General features: G+C 40.3%; 1 protein-coding gene and 1 pseudogene across 1 annotated transcript; both read left to right on the top strand.

Moving 5' to 3' along the window:
* The first annotated feature begins 475 nt into the window (after window positions 1-475).
* On the top strand, window positions 476-21,071 carry LOC108874141 (calsequestrin-1-like; annotated as a pseudogene).
* A 686-nt stretch (window positions 21,072-21,757) lies between these two features.
* On the top strand, window positions 21,758-22,974 carry LOC108874143 (complement C1q-like protein 3). Its single transcript, XM_018662550.2, has 3 exons — window positions 21,758-22,162; window positions 22,273-22,401; window positions 22,509-22,974. The coding sequence occupies exons 1-3, from the start codon at window positions 21,940-21,942 to the stop codon at window positions 22,787-22,789; spliced, it is 633 nt and encodes a 210-aa protein (XP_018518066.1). The 5' UTR covers window positions 21,758-21,939; the 3' UTR covers window positions 22,790-22,974.
* The last annotated feature ends 42 nt before the right edge of the window (window positions 22,975-23,016 follow it).

Here is a 23,016-nt window from a genome sequence, read left to right as displayed (position 1 = left end):
ACCCTCTGTATGGACTCTGTGGATGCCATCTTGTCCAGAGCGTTGCCTCTCAGAGGCCTTATTTTTAGCGAGAGTCCGGCTCCTCTGCAAAACTTAATATGGGAATGGCATCTTGGAGCTCTTCTTTCCTCAGGCTCTCATCATACATCCATCTATACCTTCAGTCCTCCAAGACACTGAGCTGGTATCTGTAACATCCAACACAACCACTGTCCCTTTTCATAGCCACAGCTTCAAACAGGTGGCCGTATGACCCACGCATGGCTCCTCCTATGTTACCACCCATTTGCTATTTTTCTGACCACTGCTCAGGACCCACTCCCCACCCCTCTCAGTGTCTGTCCTGCTTTTTTGGCAGCCCCTCTGGAACTGCTCTTGGACGAGTGAGATCAGTGTCTTGCCTACTCACGTACCAATTTGTGTCCCCCTGAAGGGCCCCACCTCTTTCTGTGGGCAGTGGCGTCAGCAAAAACCACGTGTAGCTCTTTTTTAAAGGGAGGGTGTCACTGTCGGACCTGCTCTTCTCTAGCCGGTGGGGACAGGAAGCGGACTTTGTTCCTAACTCTCCCTGTTTGACACCAACTTGCGTTAGGGACAACGTTAAACCTTTCAAGTGTATTTCTTCCCCTTCTACCCCACACCAATAGTTGAGGCTCTGAGAAGAGGCATTCTTGCGACCACCAGGTGACGATAGCCATGAAGTGGGGCTGGGTGTTTCTGGGGGTCTTCCTCTCTTTGGGGACCCTGTCCTGGGGGGAGAAGGGCTTGGAGATCCCCGAGTATGACGGCAAAGACCGCGTCCATGCCCTCAGCGCCAAGAACTACAAGTCTATCATGAAGAAGTACGATGTGATGGTGATCTACTACCACAAAAATGTGGACGGGAAACCGCAGTGCCATGAAGCAGTTTCAGATAGAGGAGCTGGCTTTGGAGGTGGGTCTCCGCCAAAGCATGACACTGGATGGATCTGTAGCCCATGTGGGGGAGGGGTCACTGTGGGAAGAGGGAAAGGAAGGGAAGGGTCTCACACAGAGAATTTGGCTCCAGTTGGGGATTGCAGGATGCCATTGTGGCTTTTGCACTTAGCGTTGTAGATGAGGAGGATTACAGCTGATTTCAGGTGAGGAGGAAGGCAAACAGAACAGGTCTATTCAGCGAGGTCGAGTTGAGGATTTTGTGGACCCTTCAGGCGTGGCATCCTGCCAAGTGTGACTGGATGGATGTTGACCTGAAGGAGGCAGGTTGGAGATTGTGGGGTCAGGAGGAACAAGATGGAGGGAAGTAGATGTCAAGTGACGGTTCCAACGCTATGTGTACCTTTGAGGAGCAACCCAGTTTCCTAGAAATTATGATATACAGCTAATTTGTGAAGACTCGGCTTTAGTGTCAGAATCTCATGCTTTGTATGATCTCCATCCAACCTGAACACCTCCATATAATTCCGGTGCATTTGATAAATGTATAAATTTATTCAGTGAATGTACTCACGACAGTGATTATGCTTCTTTCAAGAAAAAGATTTGTCTGTCCAAAATCACCTCCCGTCCATCTTCAGGATTGAAGGCTTTTCGTCCTTCCTTTGATTGTGGCAGTCTGACGTAACTAGAAACACATTTGCTTTTCAGATAACACTAGTTTAATTCACACATTCCTTGGCTTTTAGCCCCACCATGCTTGTTAGGACAGCTCAGTTCACATAGCTAAGCCTACCACATCCTTAATGTCCACAATTTGGAAGTTTTGTGGTTTCTCAGTAAATTACTGGATCGGACAAAAAGTCAAAACAAAGTCAAATAATGATGTGTATCTGCATACAGCTATACCAAACATGTTAACCAGTTTAGACATAACTACATAACTTAAGTGTGTCCAATGCATAAATCACCCCATGGCGTTCAAGCAGCACTGCGGTTCAAACCAGGCCAAAACAATAATAGCTTTCATACGTTCAAATACATTTGGATGATCATTGCCAACCAAAGTGTGTAAAGTACCATACATTCATGCGTTTCTGTGATTGGCTACTTACTTAACATCAGTTTAATTTCTCCTCTAACTTCATATTTAAAGCAGCTCATGTCACACACATACTCCGTAAACACAATGGCCCTCATTCATCAAGTTACTGCACACTGCAGATATAATCCTACAGTTGTCGTTCATACCTTGCTACTCCACCAGAATCAGCAAATTAACATGGTGCAAAAATCTGAGACCATATAGCCTTAACAGAACTTTTTCACTCTGTTAATATGCTATTATAACAGAGCAGGACAACCTTTAATATCATCTTCTCTGTACGTGTTGTATTGTTGATTTTGGCAGTTAAACTGACAAAGTAAACAGAGAAGTACTCAGTAGGTCTGCATATTACACTGGGGGCAAATGAATCTTTCCTCTTTGAGCCAGGAACTTACTCTCAGATGGCTCCAGTGGTGCTGCGTTTTAGCACTATGCATCCTCTGGAAGCTCTTGTTAAAAAATCTAAAGGACTCTTTACCAGCCAGGCCACAGTCGATGCACCTGGGCCCCACTGTCAGCCACTGTAGTCACCACACCAATCCTCTGCCTGTCAGAGCAGCAGTGTCTTCTTACAGAGGCAGAGTGTACCTTACACTAGCCTGCATAAGTCACCTCTGTAAATAGCCCAGGACAGCGCTGCATGCTTAGCAAGAGGCTAAAAGCCCTCGTGGGATAGACACAGACTTTAGGGCCATATCTCACCTCAATTACTGCTCCCTCAGCTCTGTCAGCTCTCCCAGGCAACACACACTGTTCTGTTTTGTATTACTACATTCCCCACTGGGTGCAGGCTGACGTCCTAAACCATCATTTACACACACAAGTCATTGGATCTGATCAATTTCCTATCAGCGCTGCCAAGTTGTGCTTCTTGGCTTGAGATAGAGATGCTTACTGGAGCAGGTCCCTGCTGGACTCTTACTTTGTTACTGACTTCCTGCCAGTTGTGACCATCAGCCAATCAGGAAAGAACACTTGAGGTGCTCAGAGGGGATGCTTAAAATAGCTGGTCATTACCACCAATGAATCAGGAAGTATGAATTATTTAAGTGCAGAGCTCAGGGAATCAAATCTTAACTACCTTTATTCCTATCTTGAACCACACATACAGGAGAGGATGTTTCATTCACATGTGCCTCTACAACATTTACGTCATTAATTTGATGTTTGCTTTCAGTTTGTATAACAATACTGAATAAATATTTCCTACCACATGCTAGAGCTGACAATTCCCCTTATACTGTAAGACTAACAAGAAAGTAATGGCTTTTCTTTAAGCCACAGCTTCCTCTTTAATGCCAACTATATGAATAGAAACAGTACGTTAAATTTAGCAAGCTAGTCTACAGAAAAATGCTGTATGGCACTGCCAGAATTAGATCATAGAGGGAGTGGACAATTATCTTTAGTACTTTTCTTGCTTTTCCAAGCCTGAATGTGAGTATTTTATGGAATAAGTATCACAAGATCATCATCATGTGTTTTATATCCTGAAGATGTACATAAATCTGGTGCATGACAAGAAGAATACCAGATTTTCAATTTGATTAAATTTGTATCACCCACAGAATAAATGCATACATGGTGTATAAAAACATGAAATTACAGATTAATGCTGTCAAATGAGATCTTTGTAACTGCTGTGGTTAAGATTTACTGTTCCATTATGGTTGTGCAAACCCATGTCGGCTAATGCTAGTGTTGTGTGAATGCTGGTAGTGTCTTCAGTGTGCTGTGTAGCTGAATGTGGACGTACAAATGTGTCTGTTGACATGCAACCTGACAATCATAACAGCAAAGTTGTTTAGGTCAAAAGTAGCAGTTTAAAATGCAGACACGGCACAAATCCTGACAGCTAAGATGCATAGCAAAACCTCCTGGTGTTCATTCCCTGAAAACAAACCCTGGTCAGATGTACAACCACGACACACGTCGCCAACAAACTCAGCGATTTCCACTCAAAGAGGCTGCGCAGTGGACAGAGTTACCCTGTCACTCCTGAAATATGTCCAACATGTCACCTTTGACCCCTGCTGGATTTATCTTAGTCTGTGAAAAATAACCCAGTGTATCCTCTTGGCTATGATAAACTATGGCAAGTTCAACTCCCAGGCGTTTTCTGTATATTTTAGCTATACATTGACAAGCTGATTTATTTTGTAAAACTCACTGAAAGACATGCTCATACTGTCAAACGTTACAAAAGGTTATAATGGCTATGCCATACACCTGAAGGAATATGCGTGGGTGTTGCTAGTCAGCTGGTGAATGAGCCAATGAGTGAATGTGAATAACACAGCTAATCAGCTAATATAAGCTCTGCCTGAATTAAGACGAAGCTTCATTTGCTGAGGCAAAGCAGAATTGACTGCAACACGAGTGAAAAAAAAGCATGTAATTGATACAAAACAGAGGAGTACTACGTCCCTTTTCTAAGTTACACTGTCTCATCACCGCCAAACCTGTTTATTTCAATTAGATTACATCATTTCTCCCTACAGTGCAACTCTGTTTTGCAGATAAAACCCTAATCTGTCAAAATAGATCTGAATGCAGCCAGGCAGGTACAGGAGTCAAAAGCAGGAGTCTACAGCACAAAGTATAACATTGCACATGATGATCTGGCAGTGAAGAGGTGGAACAGGGAGGTTTAAAAACTGTCTGGATAACTGGGAAACGTGGAACAGGTGTGGGGAGGTCAGGTGAGTGGGACAGGGGGGAAAGTCCGAGGGCATCTGGTGGATGGCTGAGGAATAACAGTTAGGAAGACGTCCATATAAATGCAGGGGCCTGAAAGGAGTGAGGGGGTTGACAGGGACAGAGGGGCAGACTGGGAAACATTAATAGGGCACTGATCTGTATGTTGTTTAAAAGAAGCCAGTATGTATTGAACATGCTGAAAACGAAGGCAACAGGATGTTAGGTTTTTGTTGCTATAGACACGGTAAAGCAATAATTTCATGAAGGTCTCTATGCTTGGCTTAACAACAGGCTTAACATATCTCTCACCATGAAATATTCAGTTTAATCTAACATCTGAGAAGGTAATCACAGGTATCTAATGTTCAGTCTGTGCAATATGACAACAGCAATCTGTGTTAATGAACTGGAAGCAAATTCAGGGGGAAAGAGACATATTTGACAGTCCTGATGAGTTAGTCTTAAGATAAAAAAAACCTCACCTGCAGCACTGTAACCAAAAATATCTCTCATTATTATCACTCAGACCAAATGTTATGAGGACAAAGTCGAACCCAAGATATGATTAAAGACTAACAGGCAGGATGTAAAATTAACACCCGTACCTTTAGGCAAAGGCTGTGCCTAAAAGAATACGGGCTACATGCTACACTGGATAAACACATGAAAAATATTACATTTAAATATGAAAAAATGAAGTCCTTGGCTAATTTTGAAAATGTTGGTGCTGATATACCTCTTTCTGGTTTGTCTCCCTATATCCCCCTCCCCCACTCCCTCTTTGAACTCTGACCTTTGGTGTACTGTAAATGCTCTCACTCATCCATCACTGCATGGCTCAGATTGCAGTGATCTTTTACTTGCCACACTCTTAATCAACACACCACCCACCCCACCACCCCATACACACATTGTTGCTATGGCACCCTGTGTACCATCCAGTAAACTGTATTCAGATAGCAGTAACTCTACTTCATCCTCTCCTTCGTATCATACGACTCTATCTGCAACTCCTATAGAGACAAGATCATTTATACAAATTTAGTCAAATTGTTAGTTTTTAAATTTCAGACTTTCAGCAAGTTGATTACAAAGTTAAAGAAAAAAGAAAAGGTATCTGGTACCTACAAGAGACACCACATACCTGCTCACTGATGACGTAAGATGGCAAAGATATAATCATCACATACTATAATTGTTGAAATGACCTCTGGCATGCTTTGAAGAGCAAAACTCAGTTATCCACATTTCTTTGTTAGCGACGGTTTTTTCCCCCCAAGTCGCATAATATTATGTTAATAACTGAGAAAGGGGACATAGATGCACAAAAAGCAAGACAACACATAGTCTCATGAGGTGGAAGAAATCTTGGTTTGAGAGAAAGCTTCAGCTTTGTCTTGTCTAATCTCCGTCCATCTACTGAGAGATCTGAGAAAAGGTCAGGCTGTCGCTGTGGTAACCATCATCCAAACCGACTGTTGGAGTCCTCCTCCTTTCACCGGCACAATAAATTTCACGCTTACATTTTTAATGGTAGTGGATAGTATTGATTTAGAGAGAGGAAAGAGGGAGGTAATACTATATGAGCTATTTTAGGCAACACGCCTTAGCCAGATGAATCAACTCAATTTCTCAGTGCTTTGGCCATTTTTTGATGTTCTCTGCTGTAAATAAAACCAGAATTCTGAATTTCAATTTTAAGTTAAAGCTCTGGATTTAAGCTTTAAAACTACACTACGTATTGCAATTTGCAGAATCCTGTAATACGATCATGTTTTTCTTCACCAATACAATCACTTCCATCAAATTAAATGTGATAATAAACACTGATGCTCTTTTGTTACTCCAGTATTAGCAATTAGAGAGAAATAAAAACACACAAAAGGAGCTTTTCTGCTTCTTAAATATGCCCTTGACTCTGTCCCCAAGTGGTATTTGGATATCTGTGTTTGTATAGCTGCTACTGATTTTAAGCAGCAGACATTGACACCCCACATCCAGACTGTATAAGCAGGGTCAGATCTCATTACCTCAAGTTATCCTGGATCAGGCTGGGCCAACAGGCCGAGTCCCCATGGCCCCTTTACCTCATGAACCCCAGATTAAGTACTTCAGCTTTAAGCCACTTGGTTTCTTCCAGGTATACACCATGAGTCTGTCCAGTATCGTAAAGAGCTCCCCTTCCTCCTCGGTTACGAGCTCCAGCATCAGAAGAAGAAGAAGGGAAGGCAACTGGTGTTAAGTTGCTGATCTGTTTTGTATCCAAACACCATTTTTAAGCAGGCTAAATGAGGGCAAATTTACAATAAAATTATGTAAAAAAAAAAAAAAAAAAAAGACAGAAAAAGAGCTCATGTTTACTTTTCCTCAATTAAGTCGCATAGCTGTCAGTACTTAACATTTCCCTCCATCAAGCAGCAGTGCTGTCAAGTTGTGTGGGGGATACATCACGGCTTGATAGATCTCCTCTTACCACGATCTCCAATTAACAGTGTGAAAGAGGCACTAAATTAAGACCTAATTTGTCAGACGTGATGTCATTAAATGTGACAGGACTTATGTTTAGATAAAGTGTCCTTGGTGTTATTCTATGATGACATATCATCAGTGTTGATGGGTAAAGATGTTGTTTACCAGCCCAGATTGGCTTTCTGCCTCATCCAGTTTGTTCCATGTCAGAACCCACCTGTTGTTTGTAGAGAATTAATAACAGAAGCTTTCGCCTATTGATTTCGAGGGTCTCAGCTGTTGTTGAAACCATATATTTTGCCGCCTGACGCACTGTCACAATATGGATCACCTAAGAAATGTTGAATGCTTAATTTGATAGTGCCACATTATCCTAAATATAATTTTCTACATCGCCGTTTGTCTCCCCCTTTCTGCCTTTCAAAATAGAAATGCATCTCATTAATCACAGGCATGACTGTGCATCTGTGTGGCAAGTAATGTATATGACCTGAGGATATACAGGACAATATGATACTTGGATATTGTGTTTTTTGCCAATTCAGGAGAGATGTTTTCTACAGGGGTGAATATGATGAACTGCTGCTCTCAAGTAGATTTATTGACTCTGAAATAATCTCCTCACGTTCTAAGGCACATGAACTGAGATATTTTGTATGATTTTTTGTAGCAGTGTATTTTAGAGTATAATCATAGTGGAAGCAGGCCGCTCTCTGCTGATGACTAAGGTTGTGAATTTTCATATTCAGCCTCCACAGTACATTTGCAATCTATTTTTTTTTTTTTTTTTTTAAACTTAATGGCTTTATCATTGCAAGTGCTCCATGAAGCAGCTGATGACGGCACTAGGCCTGGATCTGAAGTGTGGCTGCAATAGAGAGGAGTGGCTCGGATCAACTAAATCTGAAATTCTGCTCTGTATATACACCTGTACTTTAAACTGCCACATAATGCTGTGATTGGTTTCTGCCAAAATGCAATCCTAGAAAGCTAATACAAGCTAAAAACTGAAAGTGAGACAGTGAATCTGCCTTGTATGTTCTCAGACATGTTCCCTAGCTACTTGGGCCTGATCTGTGAAAGACTGAATTCAGTTACTGTAGGTGATCTACTTTTCATTTTTACTTTTTCTGAGGTATACCGCTTATCCTTGGGGGCAGCAGGGAGACTGGAGTCAACCACGACTGACATTATGGTCGAGAGGCAGCAACCCTGGACTGGCCGCCAGTCTATCACAGGGGCTAACTCACAATGTAAAAGGATTAAAGTATAAAGTATAAAGGGATATAGTCATATAAAGATGAACCTAATTCAGGCCAAATTAACAGGAATCAAAAACAACCAAGCCAATATACTTATAACAGGAAAGCAAGGGGAAAAGGAAAGTCAAGTAAAAAATTAAAAAAAACACATGATTAAAGTGTAATTTTGTCCTGCACTTCTTTTTAACTTGGGACTCAAGTTTTTTTTTTAAAAAGAACTGTCAAAATTGAAGCAGGAGAGACTGAGGCTGCGGTTCAATAGTCAAAAAAAAAAAAAATCTCCTTTCCTAAACACTTGACCTCGATGGAAAACATCATGAGGTCAAGGAAACACGAAGAAGAACTGATTAAACTAGGCATTCTTTTAAACCAACTATATTTATAATTCAATAGGATTTCTATCCAACACTAATAATAAGGTGAATGGAATATACAAGTTGAGATAGTTGAGCCATTAAAATAAAGATAAAAAGGAATTGTGTAAGGGTCCAGGTTAAATTATATTCAGACAGAAATATGTAGTTTCCTGGTATGGGCACTTTGACCTTTCCCCCTTTAACGATATAAACACACACCAAAAAAAAAAAACCAAAAGACAGAAAAAAAATTATGCAAATACTTAAACTTGAATCAAATTTCCACAAATTGAGTCTTTGCTTCCACAGAATGACCACATTCATTCACAAGTGGCTTAAGTGGGAGTCTTGTATGTCCACAGAGTTTACAGCTCAGTGAGGGACCTGTCAGTATCTCCCCACAACCGGCCAAAATAGCTTGCGTAGTGCGCGTAGTGCCTGCATGCTGTTTCTGTCAAACTAAATTTACCCCCTCCACCCACCCGTCCCCTTAGCCCCACGTTTCCCACCAATGTTGACTGCAACTACAACACATAAACATTTTATCCCTAAATACCAAAGAAAACCAGATTTATGGCTTGTACAAGTGAGAGTTTTCTCACAATGTTTAAAGAATGCACCTCTCTTGAGTGAATAAAATGGTGGTGCTGAAAATGGCCTGTGAGAATGACTTTCAGATGTAAATTTAGCAAGTGTAAAAATTTTATTAGTTGGCTGTCGTTGAAAATGGAGGGGATTATTACTTGAAGTTATTGTGAATCACTCATAGGTGACAGCCCATACTCTCTACTGAGTTTGTGCCGGGTTAGATGCAGTGTTTTTTTTTCAGTATGTGTACTTTCTGATTGCATGATTTATAAATGACCCTGCTGTGCTCACATTTACCCTCAAGATAACATACATGTATTTTTCTTTTTTTCCCCTCCTTAATGTCCTATTCCCTCCTCCTCCGTCATCTGTATCAGGGAACATCTTCATATCACTTATTCATGGGAGAAAAATGTCAAGGAAATGCAGGGGATCAAGGTGCATCATGAAAAATTTAAATGTGAATTTTGTGACGTTGAAACCCCGACTTACATCTTTATTCCATGAAGTAATGGACCTGAATAAAGATAGCACTGAGAGCAGAGGGCAAAAGTACTTTACATCCCTGTGTGTAACTGAACATACTGTATCTGCTTCTTGGCACTTTATTTCCCCACCACTCAACTTGTTATTTATAGTAATGTACATGTACATGTACATGTAATGTAGTCGCCATACTAGCAGCTCTACAAAAATGGACGAATGTTGCGTTCCAGTCATCTCAGAGTTATAGTAATTCTGGATTTTCGACTTGTAAATATGTGAACATACTGTTACGTAGTTAGTGAACAAGTATTTTTTCCTCACGTGACCAGCTCTAATCTTACCTCTCGAAGCAACATTATGCAACAATTTAACCTAAAAATAGAACGTTTGCGCAAAGTGCGTAATGCTTTACGGCATTACGTCACACACAAGAAGCTAGCTCTCACATATATCGTGTTTAAGTAGCTATTTGTAAGTTCTGCCACTGCTACAAAGCAAACGTTAGAATTGACAGCTGTTTACTCACCAGTTAAGATGAAATGTTGTGAGTTCAGCATCAAACTCCATTCCCTCTTCTTTTCTGCTACTGAAGTTAGCATGCTAACAAGTTAGCCCTGCCTGTCTTGACACCTCCCTCCGGCGTAGTGTCCAGTTTGTCCTGCAGAAGTAGCACGGCTCAAAGAGCCTACTTTAACGTTTTGTTCTGTAAACGCAACGATGGCTGAAGCTCTCGGCAAGCAGCGTCCACCACCACCTGCTCCCGGCTAGAGACCACGTTCGGCGGCAGAGAAAACTCACAAACAGCCGTCTTACACAAGGGCAGGTGTTTCCAATAACATTAATCATGGCTTTGTACTATTCAGGTGTTCCAGTAACAGTGAGCCAACATGTACACCAGAACCCTAAAGCTAAAGCAGCTGATTATAATCTAGCCATTATTACGTGTGCATCTCTTACTTAAAACTTAGGTGCATCAATATGTTTTCTGACGGACATGATTTACTGGGGCACTCAATTTGAATGTCATCATTATTATTGTTAGTCACACGTGCACATTTGCTACTGAAACATGTAAAAATAAAGTAATATTACTTTTTTTGATTTGTGATCTACTTACAGGAACTCATTGAAAATATAAATCACTCTGTGGAAACAGATGCTGGTAAATAAGTTAAAGTCAGTGTTCAGCGAATCTGCCTGTCCTTGTGTGTCACTAAACAAAAGCAGGAGGCTCTGAGTTTATTAACTGAGATTGTTATGTGACATGTTTGTAATATGTCTTACTGCTATTGAAATGAGTCATTCACAGATGGTCCCAGACTCTTCTGCCCTCACAAGTTGTTGTAATGAATCAGCTTGTGTGCCTGTGAGATTTCTTAAATCTTTCCATGTATTTCATCATATCTCCCATGAGACCGTGTTGTACTAAGAAAAAGAAACTAGTAAACTAGATTAAAGGAATCAGAGGATGAGATCTCTTTTTAGATTTTTGATAATTAGCTTTGAAAATCTGATTTCTGTGCACAATCCTGGATCATCTCCTCCCAAACAATGCAGTTACACTGGCTGGTGGCAAGGCAAGAGTGTGTGTTTTAGACGCTGTTGTATATGAATCTTTCATGACCACCCCGGCACACTGTTATGTAACAGCCTGGTGTAGAACGTCCTGATGTGTTACAGCAGCCATTACTAATTTACTATCTGGCTGTGGGGGAAAAGCTGGCTGAACTTCTAATTTTACACAGATCCCAGGACACTCACTTCCACAGGAAAATGGGAAATCTTGCTGCTTTGAAAACCCTTTAATGTTCCTTCCTTCATTTTACAGATTCAGCAATTTTTAAAATGTTAGAAAAAATTTGAGGAAGATGATAATGTGATTTTTGCAGCATTTTTGTTGGATGTATTAACCCATTAGTGTGTGTATTGTATGTTGCAGCCTATTAACAACAACTCATAAATACTATGTCTGTTGCGGCACACTGCAGGTTTTAAGCTACTGCTCCCACCTTAAAACATATGCATACTCTATACGCACACAAATGTAAGAAATGACAACAAAGCTAAGAGCTAAACTAGCTTTTTCTCCGCAGCTTATGTAGCAGCTACAACACTGAGTGTGTGTTTGTGTCCCTTGGGTTCGCACTGACTGACTTACATCATAAGGTGACGCACACGTACAAATGTGTGACTCATCAGCTGCTCGGTCGTTCACGTAAGAAACACACAAGGCCTACATGGGAACAGCTTAAACAAAAAGACTCGGTCTCAGTCAGAGGCTCAGATTCCCACCGATGACCGAGAAGGGAAAAGCACGATGAGTTCCTTTAAATGAACAGTGTCTTCAGCCCTTATTCTTACGAGTGGCTCTGGAAGTGGTCTATGACACACAGGGTAGAGGAAGAGGAGAAGGTCAGAGCTGGGTGGTTAGATAAATAAATGAAGATCAGATATATGTCAAGTAGTGTGTCTCTTGTGGAATATAGTTTCTGCAGACAGGGAAAAGCTCCAACTGTTGCTGATAATGAAGAGAAATAAGCAGGTATAGAGATGACACAGAGGAGCGATCGTAGCCAGTTGAATAGTAGTGACGCATGTATGGATGGATGACGTGCAAATTACTGTGATTACTTTTCTGATTTGCCATTTGTTTCTTTGTGTGAGAGGTTTTTCATATCTGAACTGTGCTGCAGAAAATTACATGTGAAGAGAATGGAGATGAAATTATTCCATGTGACAGATCATGGGCCAGAGAGCGACCTCTGACGTGCTGAAATCTTGGCACCTAGTGAAGGAATCACTGATCAACAACCCAATCAAATAACAACAAATACAATACTGTCATGTTCTGGTGTTAACCAGTGCAGAGAAAAGTATTTTTTTGACCATTTAAGCTGACTACAGTTGCTGTCCAAAGGTCCAAACTTCGACTGACTGTTCAAGCCAACAGGGGTTGAGTGCTTGATCCTCTAAAAATAGACTTACAGTGGAGTGTTGCTTTAAGTCCAAATGACGCAGCAAGGTGAGAACAAATCAGAGAATGATGGTCTTAAAACATTTTAAACAAATGTGTCTACTCAGTAGCAATAACACCTGTCAATCAAGTCCAGTTAAATCAAAGGCACCAGTACATAGCCTGCATGGAGCAGTGTAGAGTAAGCATCTGGGTGGATATATTACACGAAATGTGACCCCTCTTCTGCACTGCGAACCCTCCACCCTCTCCTAGCTCATCATTTGGTGCCACAGCCAAGTGCGACAGGGACCCAGAGCACGTTTTTGACAACTCACCATGGCACCTTGCCCTCATCTTGTGTCACCTGACAAGCTGACAGTGACGGGGCATCAGCAGACGGAGCCAAGCGATTACACTGCTGACCTCTCACTTGGCTCCACACAGTCAGATTTTCTGGATGGGTCGGGTGGTAGCAGGGCAGCAGATGAGGAAGGGTGAACGGGTGTCGGGGAGGTGGGGTGGGGGGACTAAGTCATGACAGAATATCCAGATGGACACAGAGAAAGGGGAATGAAAGGAGGTGATCGTGAGAAAGAGAGAAACACCAGAAAGCAGAAGTGTGAGGCGTTTGAGTGAGAACGAAAACTGATGAGAAATGATGGATGTCAGTAAGTGTTAACTCGCGTGTCAGGTGTTTCCCATACATCAGCCCTGCCTGCCTTCTCCCACCCCCCTTTCCACACCCATTTCTATATGTAACAGATCTCAGCCTTCTTTTCTGCCCCTCAACATGCTTTCTTACATGCCCTTATATAGCTGTGGGTCTCCCTGCTTCGCTTCCCACTTGACCACAAGCACCCACAACTTCACCTCTCATAAAAATACCCCAGTGTTACTAATATGGCCATGCCCCAGGGTGATATAATATGGGTTTTGGGGAATAGTTCTTGAGTTTAATGCTTGAAAATTCAAACTGAAAGTCAATTATGTCATAATATTGTTGCTATTGTGTTGTCAGTTCTCTTCTTAAAATACTGCTGATATCTTTTTGACCACTTCTGCAGTAGCACAGTGTTTTTTATATATATATATATTTCTACAAGAAAAACTTGTGCGGGGCTATTGTAATGTAGTCTCTCTAAAACTTGGCACTAATTGCTTCTAATTAGTCCAGTCACTGGTGCACACCACACTCAAATTATTCAACAATTGTTTGATTTCTTGTGTTAAGCCCTATTCAAACTCACACTAGCATTACCTGAGGACCTCATGTACAGGAACTGACAAACAGAAATGATGAAATGTGAGGTCATCTGAAATTCAAATCAGTGTTTGTTGTGTTGGGATTTTTATTTATTAGTTTACAAACACAGGAAATTTGTTCAAGATTAATCAAACCAGCCGGATTTAGCACAAACAACACTGAGGTCCTCAGGTAATGATAGTCCTGTGCGAATAGGGCTTCAATCATCCAATCACAGTGTTTAAGCTTGGACCTATTTTGTCTCCTGTGAAGGCCACTCCGATTTGTTGTAAACCTGGAGGCTGTGACTATTGTGCTTTGCCCTAAAGCGTTACCTCTTCTTGCAGTTGATCACAAGTCAAGCAGCAAATATCTTTCAGGTATGTTAAGGTCTGCCTTTTGTGTCTGTAAAGCTGGGCTGCGAACCACAGATTCCCCCCTGCCGCTGCAGTATCTGCTGATTGTTCTCTTCCACTCCTTGACTGCAGTTTAGTTTAAAAGGGATGAGATTACATAAAGCTACAACCAGATATCACAGACCAGTGAAGACTGAACTGCTTTCAAAGTCCAACAGCAGCAGCAGTAGCAGCAGCAGCAGCTTGGGCTATGCAAGTTTGACTTTATATTTGTGAAAAAGAAAAGTAAGGGTAAACTGTTTTGAAAATCTAATCTATCTAATCTATTAATCAAACTTTAACATGTCCACCCATCCATCCTCATGCCCATTCATCCATTCATTTACACAACCATCAATAATCATAAAGGGTCACTTCATCCAAATCATTTACCAGTGGTGCCTTCATTTAATGCCATTGTTTTGAGTCTCTGAAACTTCTGCTGATGTCCCAGTACAAAGGAAGCAAATGGTGTTTCATTTGTGATGCTCAAAGCATTCAAAAATTACTCAAAGCCAATGAAGAACTGTTTAACTGGAAAAATTTGTTGACAACAAATGAGATCCCATTCGCCTCCATTGTACTGGGGTGGAACAGAAGTCACAGTCTTAAAGGAAGAGTTTGGCAGTTTGGGAAATGCCATCGTTTACTTTATTGCAAAGAAATAGATGAGAACACTGATACCAGCTTCATATCTGTTCTTTCAATATGAACCTACAGCCAGTTCACTTTCACCAGAGTGTAGCCCACATCTAACGTCTACGGTTAGCATAGATTAGCGTAAACAGAGGGACTGTCCAAAGGTAACAAGCTCACTAATTAACACATTATATCTTGCTTGTTAAAGCCATACTACTACTGATTGCCTGGAAACCTCAGGATGATGACAGGACTTCAAGAGCAAAGCAAACTGGCAGCTGTATAACACCATGTTTAATGTATTGATAGGAGAATGGTATTAATTCTCTCATTTAATTCTCTGCAACAGAGTGTAATTCCCAAAATACTGAACTATTCTTTTAAAACATCTGCAGATAAAACTGAGAGTATCTGTCTGGCTAGAGAAACGTTTTCTGATTTGGAAGAACTTACCCTTTAAAGAAGAAGAAGCGTTACCTTGAAAGGAACCTTCTCTTGTCTTGCTTTAGTGTTTCAAGGCAATTAGGCCAATGTTCCTAACCCAATTAGAGAAAAATTGGCCCAGGGTCCAGTCATGAGGTAATGTGTCTGGACTCTAGACCACACGAATGGATGGAATAAAAGACTGCCTGTGAAGAGCAACATAGCACATACTATACCATACTATAGATACTCTACAAGCTATTTGTGCTGGTGCTTTGGGGCATTTGACTTTGCAATGCTGCTTTGCAAGCCGCTACATGACGCTTTTGATTCGACCTCATGCAAAGTGCAAGCTCACATTTAAAGAGTCAATCATCCTTTCATACTCTACTGCTAAAATGAGGGACAAAGCAATAACAGAGGAAAAGTCAGCATATAAATGGGAACTTCTATATAACTATGAGAAACACAGTCTATTAATGTGCGTAGACAGAGAGATGAGAACACTGATGTATGCTTAAGTCTGTATATTTACAGTATGTGTAAATATGTATGCGCGTGTGTGCAGCGGCTTCACGTTGGCAAAGTGTGAGCTCCTCTCCTTTCCCACCACACCTGTCACAGCGTCTCTTCCCCTCGACATAGTTGGCTCAAGTTCTGCCCCTCTTGTTCTTCTGGAAACCCTGCTATCCATGCTCCTCTCATGCCGGCTACGAGGGCTGTCAATTGTTGGCTTCAGTTTCACTCCGATTTAGAAAGTGCAAGGCAGCAATCCAAAGCTTTTGCTTTTAAGGCCTTGAAATTGAGATGAAATGCCAAGGGTTTACTCATGTAAATGAAACTGAAAGTGTGTATTTAATGGAGTTCCGTTCTGAGATTAGGAAACGTCTATCACTCATCTGTGAATTGCCAAGATCAGTCAGCGACAGAATCACCACTCATACAATACTAAATACAACTTTCTCTTCATCTCCCCCACTTCCTCCAAACCTTCCCACCCCTTTCTCTCAATGTTTCTCTGTCCAGCTTGCAGCCCAGGTTCTGGACGATCTTGATGATGAGGACATTGGATTCGGCCTGGTGGATGAAAAGAAGGACTCTGCTGTTGCCAAGAAGTTGGGTAAGGCTGCCAGTTGCTGACAGAGACCGTTTCTGGTGAAAACCCTGCCTGTTTGCCAGTGATAGAAAGCAGAAAAAAAAATCTTTGGCTCAGTACAAATCATCTCTTTCTATCACGTTTCTCCTTGGTGTTGAATATTGCTGATTAAGTGATACACACCTCACAACTCATTAACAGCTTTTACAAAAGTACTTCTTTATTCCAGTTGTCAGCGTAGAGATTAATAAACCACAACCTTATCCCCTGTCACATGATCAGCATGGAGAACAGGATTTATAGGGACAGTCTTGATTGATCCTTACAGCTATTTTGTGTTTGGTACCTGTTGATGAACTTTGCATTTCATTTGCATTGCCAATTTAGACAGCAGAGAAAAAGCAGGACTTTGATTTTCTAACTTGTTTCATGATGCACTTCAGCTTAAACTTACACCTGTTCAGCGATAACTCCTATGGTCACTAATGAATGAGGGAATCCATGATCAACAAAACAAACAAAAATGGCAGACTAAAAATCCAATAATTACTATAAAAACATATTAGTTGATAATAAATGTAAAAATGAAAATGCATTGTAAATATGAGATGGATTCAAACTATAGCAAGACGTAAGGTGTGTGAGGCCTTTTGAGGACAATATATGAAACAAACCTGCCCTCAAGTGTTCACTGAAGGTATCGCAGTTTCTTTGCAACAACAGGTGCTGCAGCTGTAAACTGTGCAAGTGGTGAAAACCACAAACCTGCAGGCTTAAGACTAAAGAAAGAACAGAAAAATGCGTGTTGTCAATACTTAATGCCGGTATAAAAATTCTTTGTAAGTATAAATTGTGACACAGTATTCAACACAAATACTGTGGACACCAATCACAACTACTAATGACAACAAGCTATGCTATAGATAACATTACTTTACCAGACATTTACACATTTTTACTGAAACCAGCATATATATGTAATTTTTAAGCACCTATAGTAATCATCCCTCAGCGTCATAACCATACATCGTCGTGGGTCTCCATGGTATAATGGTGTTACACTATGAAACTTGGTGATAAAACACTTCTCTCATCAGGTCTGGATGAGGTGGAGAGTATCTACATCTTTGCTGACAATGAAATAATTGAGTATGATGGAGAGCTGGCTGCTGACACCCTGGTTGAGTTCATCTATGATGTAAGTAATTTGTGGTCAATAACAAAGGATGGCGTCAAGTACTGTTGTTAAATTCAGATCATGGTTTGGTCATATTTCTTACTGTATAATACATATACAGGATGGATATACTGAAAACACCTGTTGTACATATTCTTGTCAGGTGATTGAAGACCCAGTAGAGATCATTGACAATGAACGTGAGCTGAAGGGCTTCTACAACATGGATGAGGTCATCAAGCTGGTTGGCTATTTCAAGAGCGAGAGATCTGCTCGTAGGTTAAAAATAATGATTTAAGTACTGAGCTTTAAACAGACCCAATGTAATTACTCTCCCTTTCTTTAATAATATGGTTTTCCTCATTTATCTCCTTCCAGACTTCATTGAGTATGATGATGCTGCTGAGGAGTTCCACCCCTTCGTCAAATTCTTTGCCACATTTGACCCCAAGGTTTGAATTGTTTGAATATTTGTAGAGATTTATTTTTAATTCTAGAAAAGCTGAATATCAGAGAAAAGTAATGATGCAGACATGAATTTAAAGGTGCTATTAGTTAGTCTATACAGTCAATGTTAGCTTTAGTAGCTGTTTGCTTGCTAGTCTAGGAGGAATGTTGAGAGTTTGGCATCAAATTTCATTCCTTTTCTCACCGAGAGTGGTCTCCAGTGGTGGAAAAGCGACTACAATGTTTTGCTTCTAGTTCTATCCTTCTTTTCTTCCACTGAAGTTAGCATGATAAGCAGCTAGCCTCAGATTGCATGGCCTGTCTCATTACTTTCCGATAGCAACTCACTGTAGTGTCCAGTCTGCCCTGAAGAAGAAACGCTTCTCAGAGGGCCAATTATAACCTCTTGTATTGTAAATGCAATGATGGCTGCAGCTCTTGGTGACAAACTGAATATTTTATAACATTCATTTAGTTCCTATAATGTTCTTAAAAATCAGTACTGTGTAGGCAAACATTTTTAGTATAAAAAACAGTTTTTACTTCGTCTGATTCGCCGTTCTCCTAACACTATTTCAGATTGCCAAGAAGCTGAAGCTGAAGCTGAATGAAGTTGATTTCTATGAGCCATTCATGGAGGAGCCCGTCACCATTCCAGGAAAACCCTACATTGAGTCTGAGCTTGTTGAATACATTGAACAGCATGACAGGTGAGACCCTGTGTGATACAAAAATAGTTCAAAAATAATTTACATAATCCAACTGCTGATTTTCAACTACACCCATGTTTATCATAAACAGAGCCATATCTCCACCACAGAGGTTGCAGATGAGAAAACTGCAATATAATCTGCTCAAACAAGTTTTTCTCGAAGTCATTTTGAATATTTTTTAAACGTTTCAGGCCCACTCTGAGGAAACTTGAGCCTCACAGCATGTATGAGATCTGGGTAAGAGATTTCTCTGTAATATAATAAAGTTGTATTTCTAATCAGTCAGTCTAGACTAGAACTATAGTATACCTTTGCCTTATACCCCTTTGTGTTCACAGGAGGATGACATTGATGGAGAGCACATTGTTGCCTTCGCTGAGGAAGATGACCCAGGTAGATGCTTATGAATATGTCTTTTTTATTTGTAGTCAAGGCATTGATATCAAGGGTACCTGGCACACCACCGTACCTGACATATGAACTTTTCCCTAGACGGTTTTGAATTCCTGGAAATCCTGAAGGAGGTGGCGCGTGAGAACACTGATAACCCCAACCTCAGCATCATCTGGATTGACCCTGACAATTTCCCCCTGGTATGAAACCCCCCATTTATCAACTAGCCAGAAAACGCTGTTGATCCCTGTGTTGTTGCTTCTTAAATCAGTGATTGTATCAGAATACATAAACCTAACCATGTCCTTCTGTCTGTATCTCACTTTCAGCTGGTTCCATACTGGGAGAAGACCTTCGGTATCGATCTCCGCTCTCCTCAGATTGGCGTAGTTGATGTTGAGGATGTAAGCAATCTTTGTCATCCCTGGCAAAAACCTAAAATGAAAAACTGGTGCCAAGTTCTTTAAGATGTTGCTCAGGGCAACAAAAACTATATACAGCAAATTATTTAGTCATGTATTAGTGCATTTAACATATACAAACATCAAGAGCCAGATATTTCCCTCAGGAGTTGGTAGAGACCAAAAACTGAGCTAAGAGAGAATGAATATTGGACTGAGATTTGTTGACCAGCAACATGACTCTAAATGAATCCCAGTCAGTCTGTATCTGTTGGATTTGTAAATAAGTAGATGATTGGTAACAAGTTTTCTACTGTTTTCTACAAGTTTGACTGTTTGAGATGTTTTTGACATGTAGAAACTGTGCAGTTGAAATTATTTTGTCCTTTTGTAAATATTTTTGTGTCTCTTGTTGGCAGGCTGACAGCGTGTGGATGGAAATGGACGACCAGGATGACATGCCCACAGCTGATGAGCTGGAGCAGTGGATTGAGGACGTTCTGTCTGGAAAGATCGACCCTGACGACGACGATGAAGATGATGATGATGATGATGATGACGACGACGATGATGATGACGATGACGACGACGACGATGATGATGACGATGACGATGACGATGATGACGACGACGATGATGATGACGATGACGATGATGACGATGATGATGATGATGACGACGATGATGACGACGATGATGATGATGACGATGACGACGATGATGATGAATAAATGTTTACTACCATCTTTCACTTCACTATGATTTAGCCAGTAATGGCAAAACCCAATAGTAGAACCAGTTTTTTTCTAACATCTTGCAGCAAATACACTGCGTCTGTTTGCTTCCCGTATGGTTTCCTATAAGGGACAAATATAATGACCCTGTGGGAAACTTTTCCTGTCAGTTAGGGAAGGAATTTTTCAAAGAAGCAGAGGATTTTTGCATCTCTGTTGACGAACAGCTCTCACCTCTGAGGTTCACACTGAATGTGAGCAAAGAGGCTAACAGAGGCTAACTTCCCTGACATTTTCTACCTAATGTCACAGACTGGGGTTACCTCTTTCTCATTTTCTCCAATTTACTGTAATCCTGTTTCAATGACATGTTTTCTACTTGATGAGAAGAAGAAACAAACACTTTCTTGTACTATTTTTAAAAACTAAAGAACCTAAACTCACTGGACAGTCTTAAAATTATTGCGATCTTGGAAAACTTTCAAAATAATGGGTAATTAAAAAAAATGACAATATGATTTGTTTCTGCTCTCATATTAAAAATGAAAAAGAAAAATATTTTAAAACCAATGCAGTTTTTTGTACTACTATTTGTGTGTGTGTGTGTGTGTGTGTGTGTGTGTGTGTGGTCTGCAGGCAATGTAAGAAGGCTTTGCTTAAGCATACATCTAAATATTTTCTCTTATTTGATTATTATATACAGTACAGTGCCATGATAATTATAACTACACTTGTAGACGTATAAAAAGGTCCAAGTTTTCCAATGCAATTCGTCTATTCACCCACCTGTTCACATAATAGGTGGGTGAATGCCCCAATTAAAGCAACACTATGTAACTTTTCCTGAGCAGTGGCAACAGCACTCTCTGCAAGCTAACAGCCCATGTACAGAAAACAAAGCCAAACAACAACAAACAAAAAATCATCGAAAAAAAATGAAAGAAATAATTACTGAGCTATCTTCTTCTTGTAGCAAGCTGAAGACCCATAATTGTGGACATAGTGTTGTAAAGTGTTACACACATCTGTTACCTCTATAGTTTATAAACTATATAATCTAAAGGTAAAATAATATAACATAATGTCGATTTAAAACAACACAGGATGCCCCAAAAATATGTGAAAAAAACAAGGGACCTCACTTTTTCTGGTGTTGGGTATTGTGCGTTAACTAGCCACTGAGTTAGTGTATACACAGTAAAGATATTTTGAATCATGCTCAAAAAATACAGAAATATAGTTAATTTTAAAAAAGGCAATGAAATATGCAAGAAAACAAACACAAGATGAACTTTCTCCTCTGCCAGTAGCTCACAGGGGGCATGTTTTTACTACAGGACTAAAAGTCAACAAATTACACAAGGTAATATTGATAAACTTCGATAAAAGCACAGAGAGCAAGTGAATAAATCAGACACAGAGTGATTCACACTAGAAGATGCTTAGTTTTATGAGTCTGTTGATTCTTCTCTGCTGCGAACTGAATTCAGGCCAGTTTGAGAATGACTCACAAAGCGAACCTCTGTGCCCCGATTCCCACGATCTTCAGAAAGAGTATGATGCCATGAAAAAAAAGATGGAAGCCTTGGAGAAAATGCTGAAAGACAGTCAAACCAGGTTAATCAACAACGAAAACAAGATCACGGAGCTGAAAAATGAAGGTAGATTGAAATGAAATGATGAAGATTTAATAAATTATTTATCAAGTAAAACTACATTTTACAGAAAAATGTATATTTGTACGTCTCTCTTTTTCTCTTTTTGTACACAGCCAGCATGCAGGTGATATTCAGTGCAGCAGCAGGAGGAGGTAGCTCGATCGGACCTTTCGACACAGACACAACTTTAATCTATGAAACAGTTATTACAAACATTGGCAGTGCTTACAATAAAACCACAGGTAAAGACATCATTGATGGGCTGATCAGTGTGTATAGAATAATTCTTTTTAATTCATTGGGGCTTAGAAAACAAATGGCACTGTAAAACACCCTGTTATTTCCACAGGTGTCTTCACTGCACCTGTAGCAGGTGTTTATTACTTCAGCATCTTCTATCATGCTGGAGGAGAACATGAGGGAAAGCTGCTGTTGTACAAGAACACTCAGCTGGTGGCGATGGCCTTTGATCAACGATCAGACTCTGACACAGCTGATAACGGGGGAAACGCAGTGTTTCTGCAGCTGCAACGAGGAGACCAGGTGTATGTTCACATGGCTCCAAACTCACATGTCTGGAGAAACTACAAACACACAACTTTCAGTGGGTTTTTAGTCACGCAAATGTAAAAAAAAAAAAAAAAAAAAAAAAAAGATAGTATACAGTATAATAATGTCAGGTTATGATGTGACAAGAGTTGAATAATTAATTGTTTAAATGAAGAGCTGAAAAACACACACTGATGTATAATGTGTATATGTGTATAGTGATGACTAATAAATGAAACCATCCAACAAAACACATAATATAACAATACATGTGTTATTTTAAGGTAAAATAGTTACACAATGTCACT

This window comes from Lates calcarifer, linkage group LG14, assembly GCF_001640805.2.
Source record: "Lates calcarifer isolate ASB-BC8 linkage group LG14, TLL_Latcal_v3, whole genome shotgun sequence".
Lineage (NCBI taxonomy): Eukaryota > Metazoa > Chordata > Actinopteri > Centropomidae > Lates > Lates calcarifer.
This window is presented reverse-complemented; position numbering and strand designations above follow the sequence as displayed.

What these genes read in the sequence shown, in the direction of transcription:
- LOC108874143 (XM_018662550.2), top strand. Translation starts at nt 21,940, where the DNA reads ATGCTTAGTTTTATGAGTCTGTTGATTCTTCTCTGCTGCGAACTGAAT. An exon ending in CACGGAGCTGAAAAATGAAG is followed by an intron (nt 22,163 to 22,272) that starts GTAGATTGAAAT and finishes TTTTGTACACAG; the next exon opens with CCAGCATGCAGGTGATATTC. An exon ending in TGCTTACAATAAAACCACAG is followed by an intron (nt 22,402 to 22,508) that starts GTAAAGACATCA and finishes TTATTTCCACAG; the next exon opens with GTGTCTTCACTGCACCTGTA.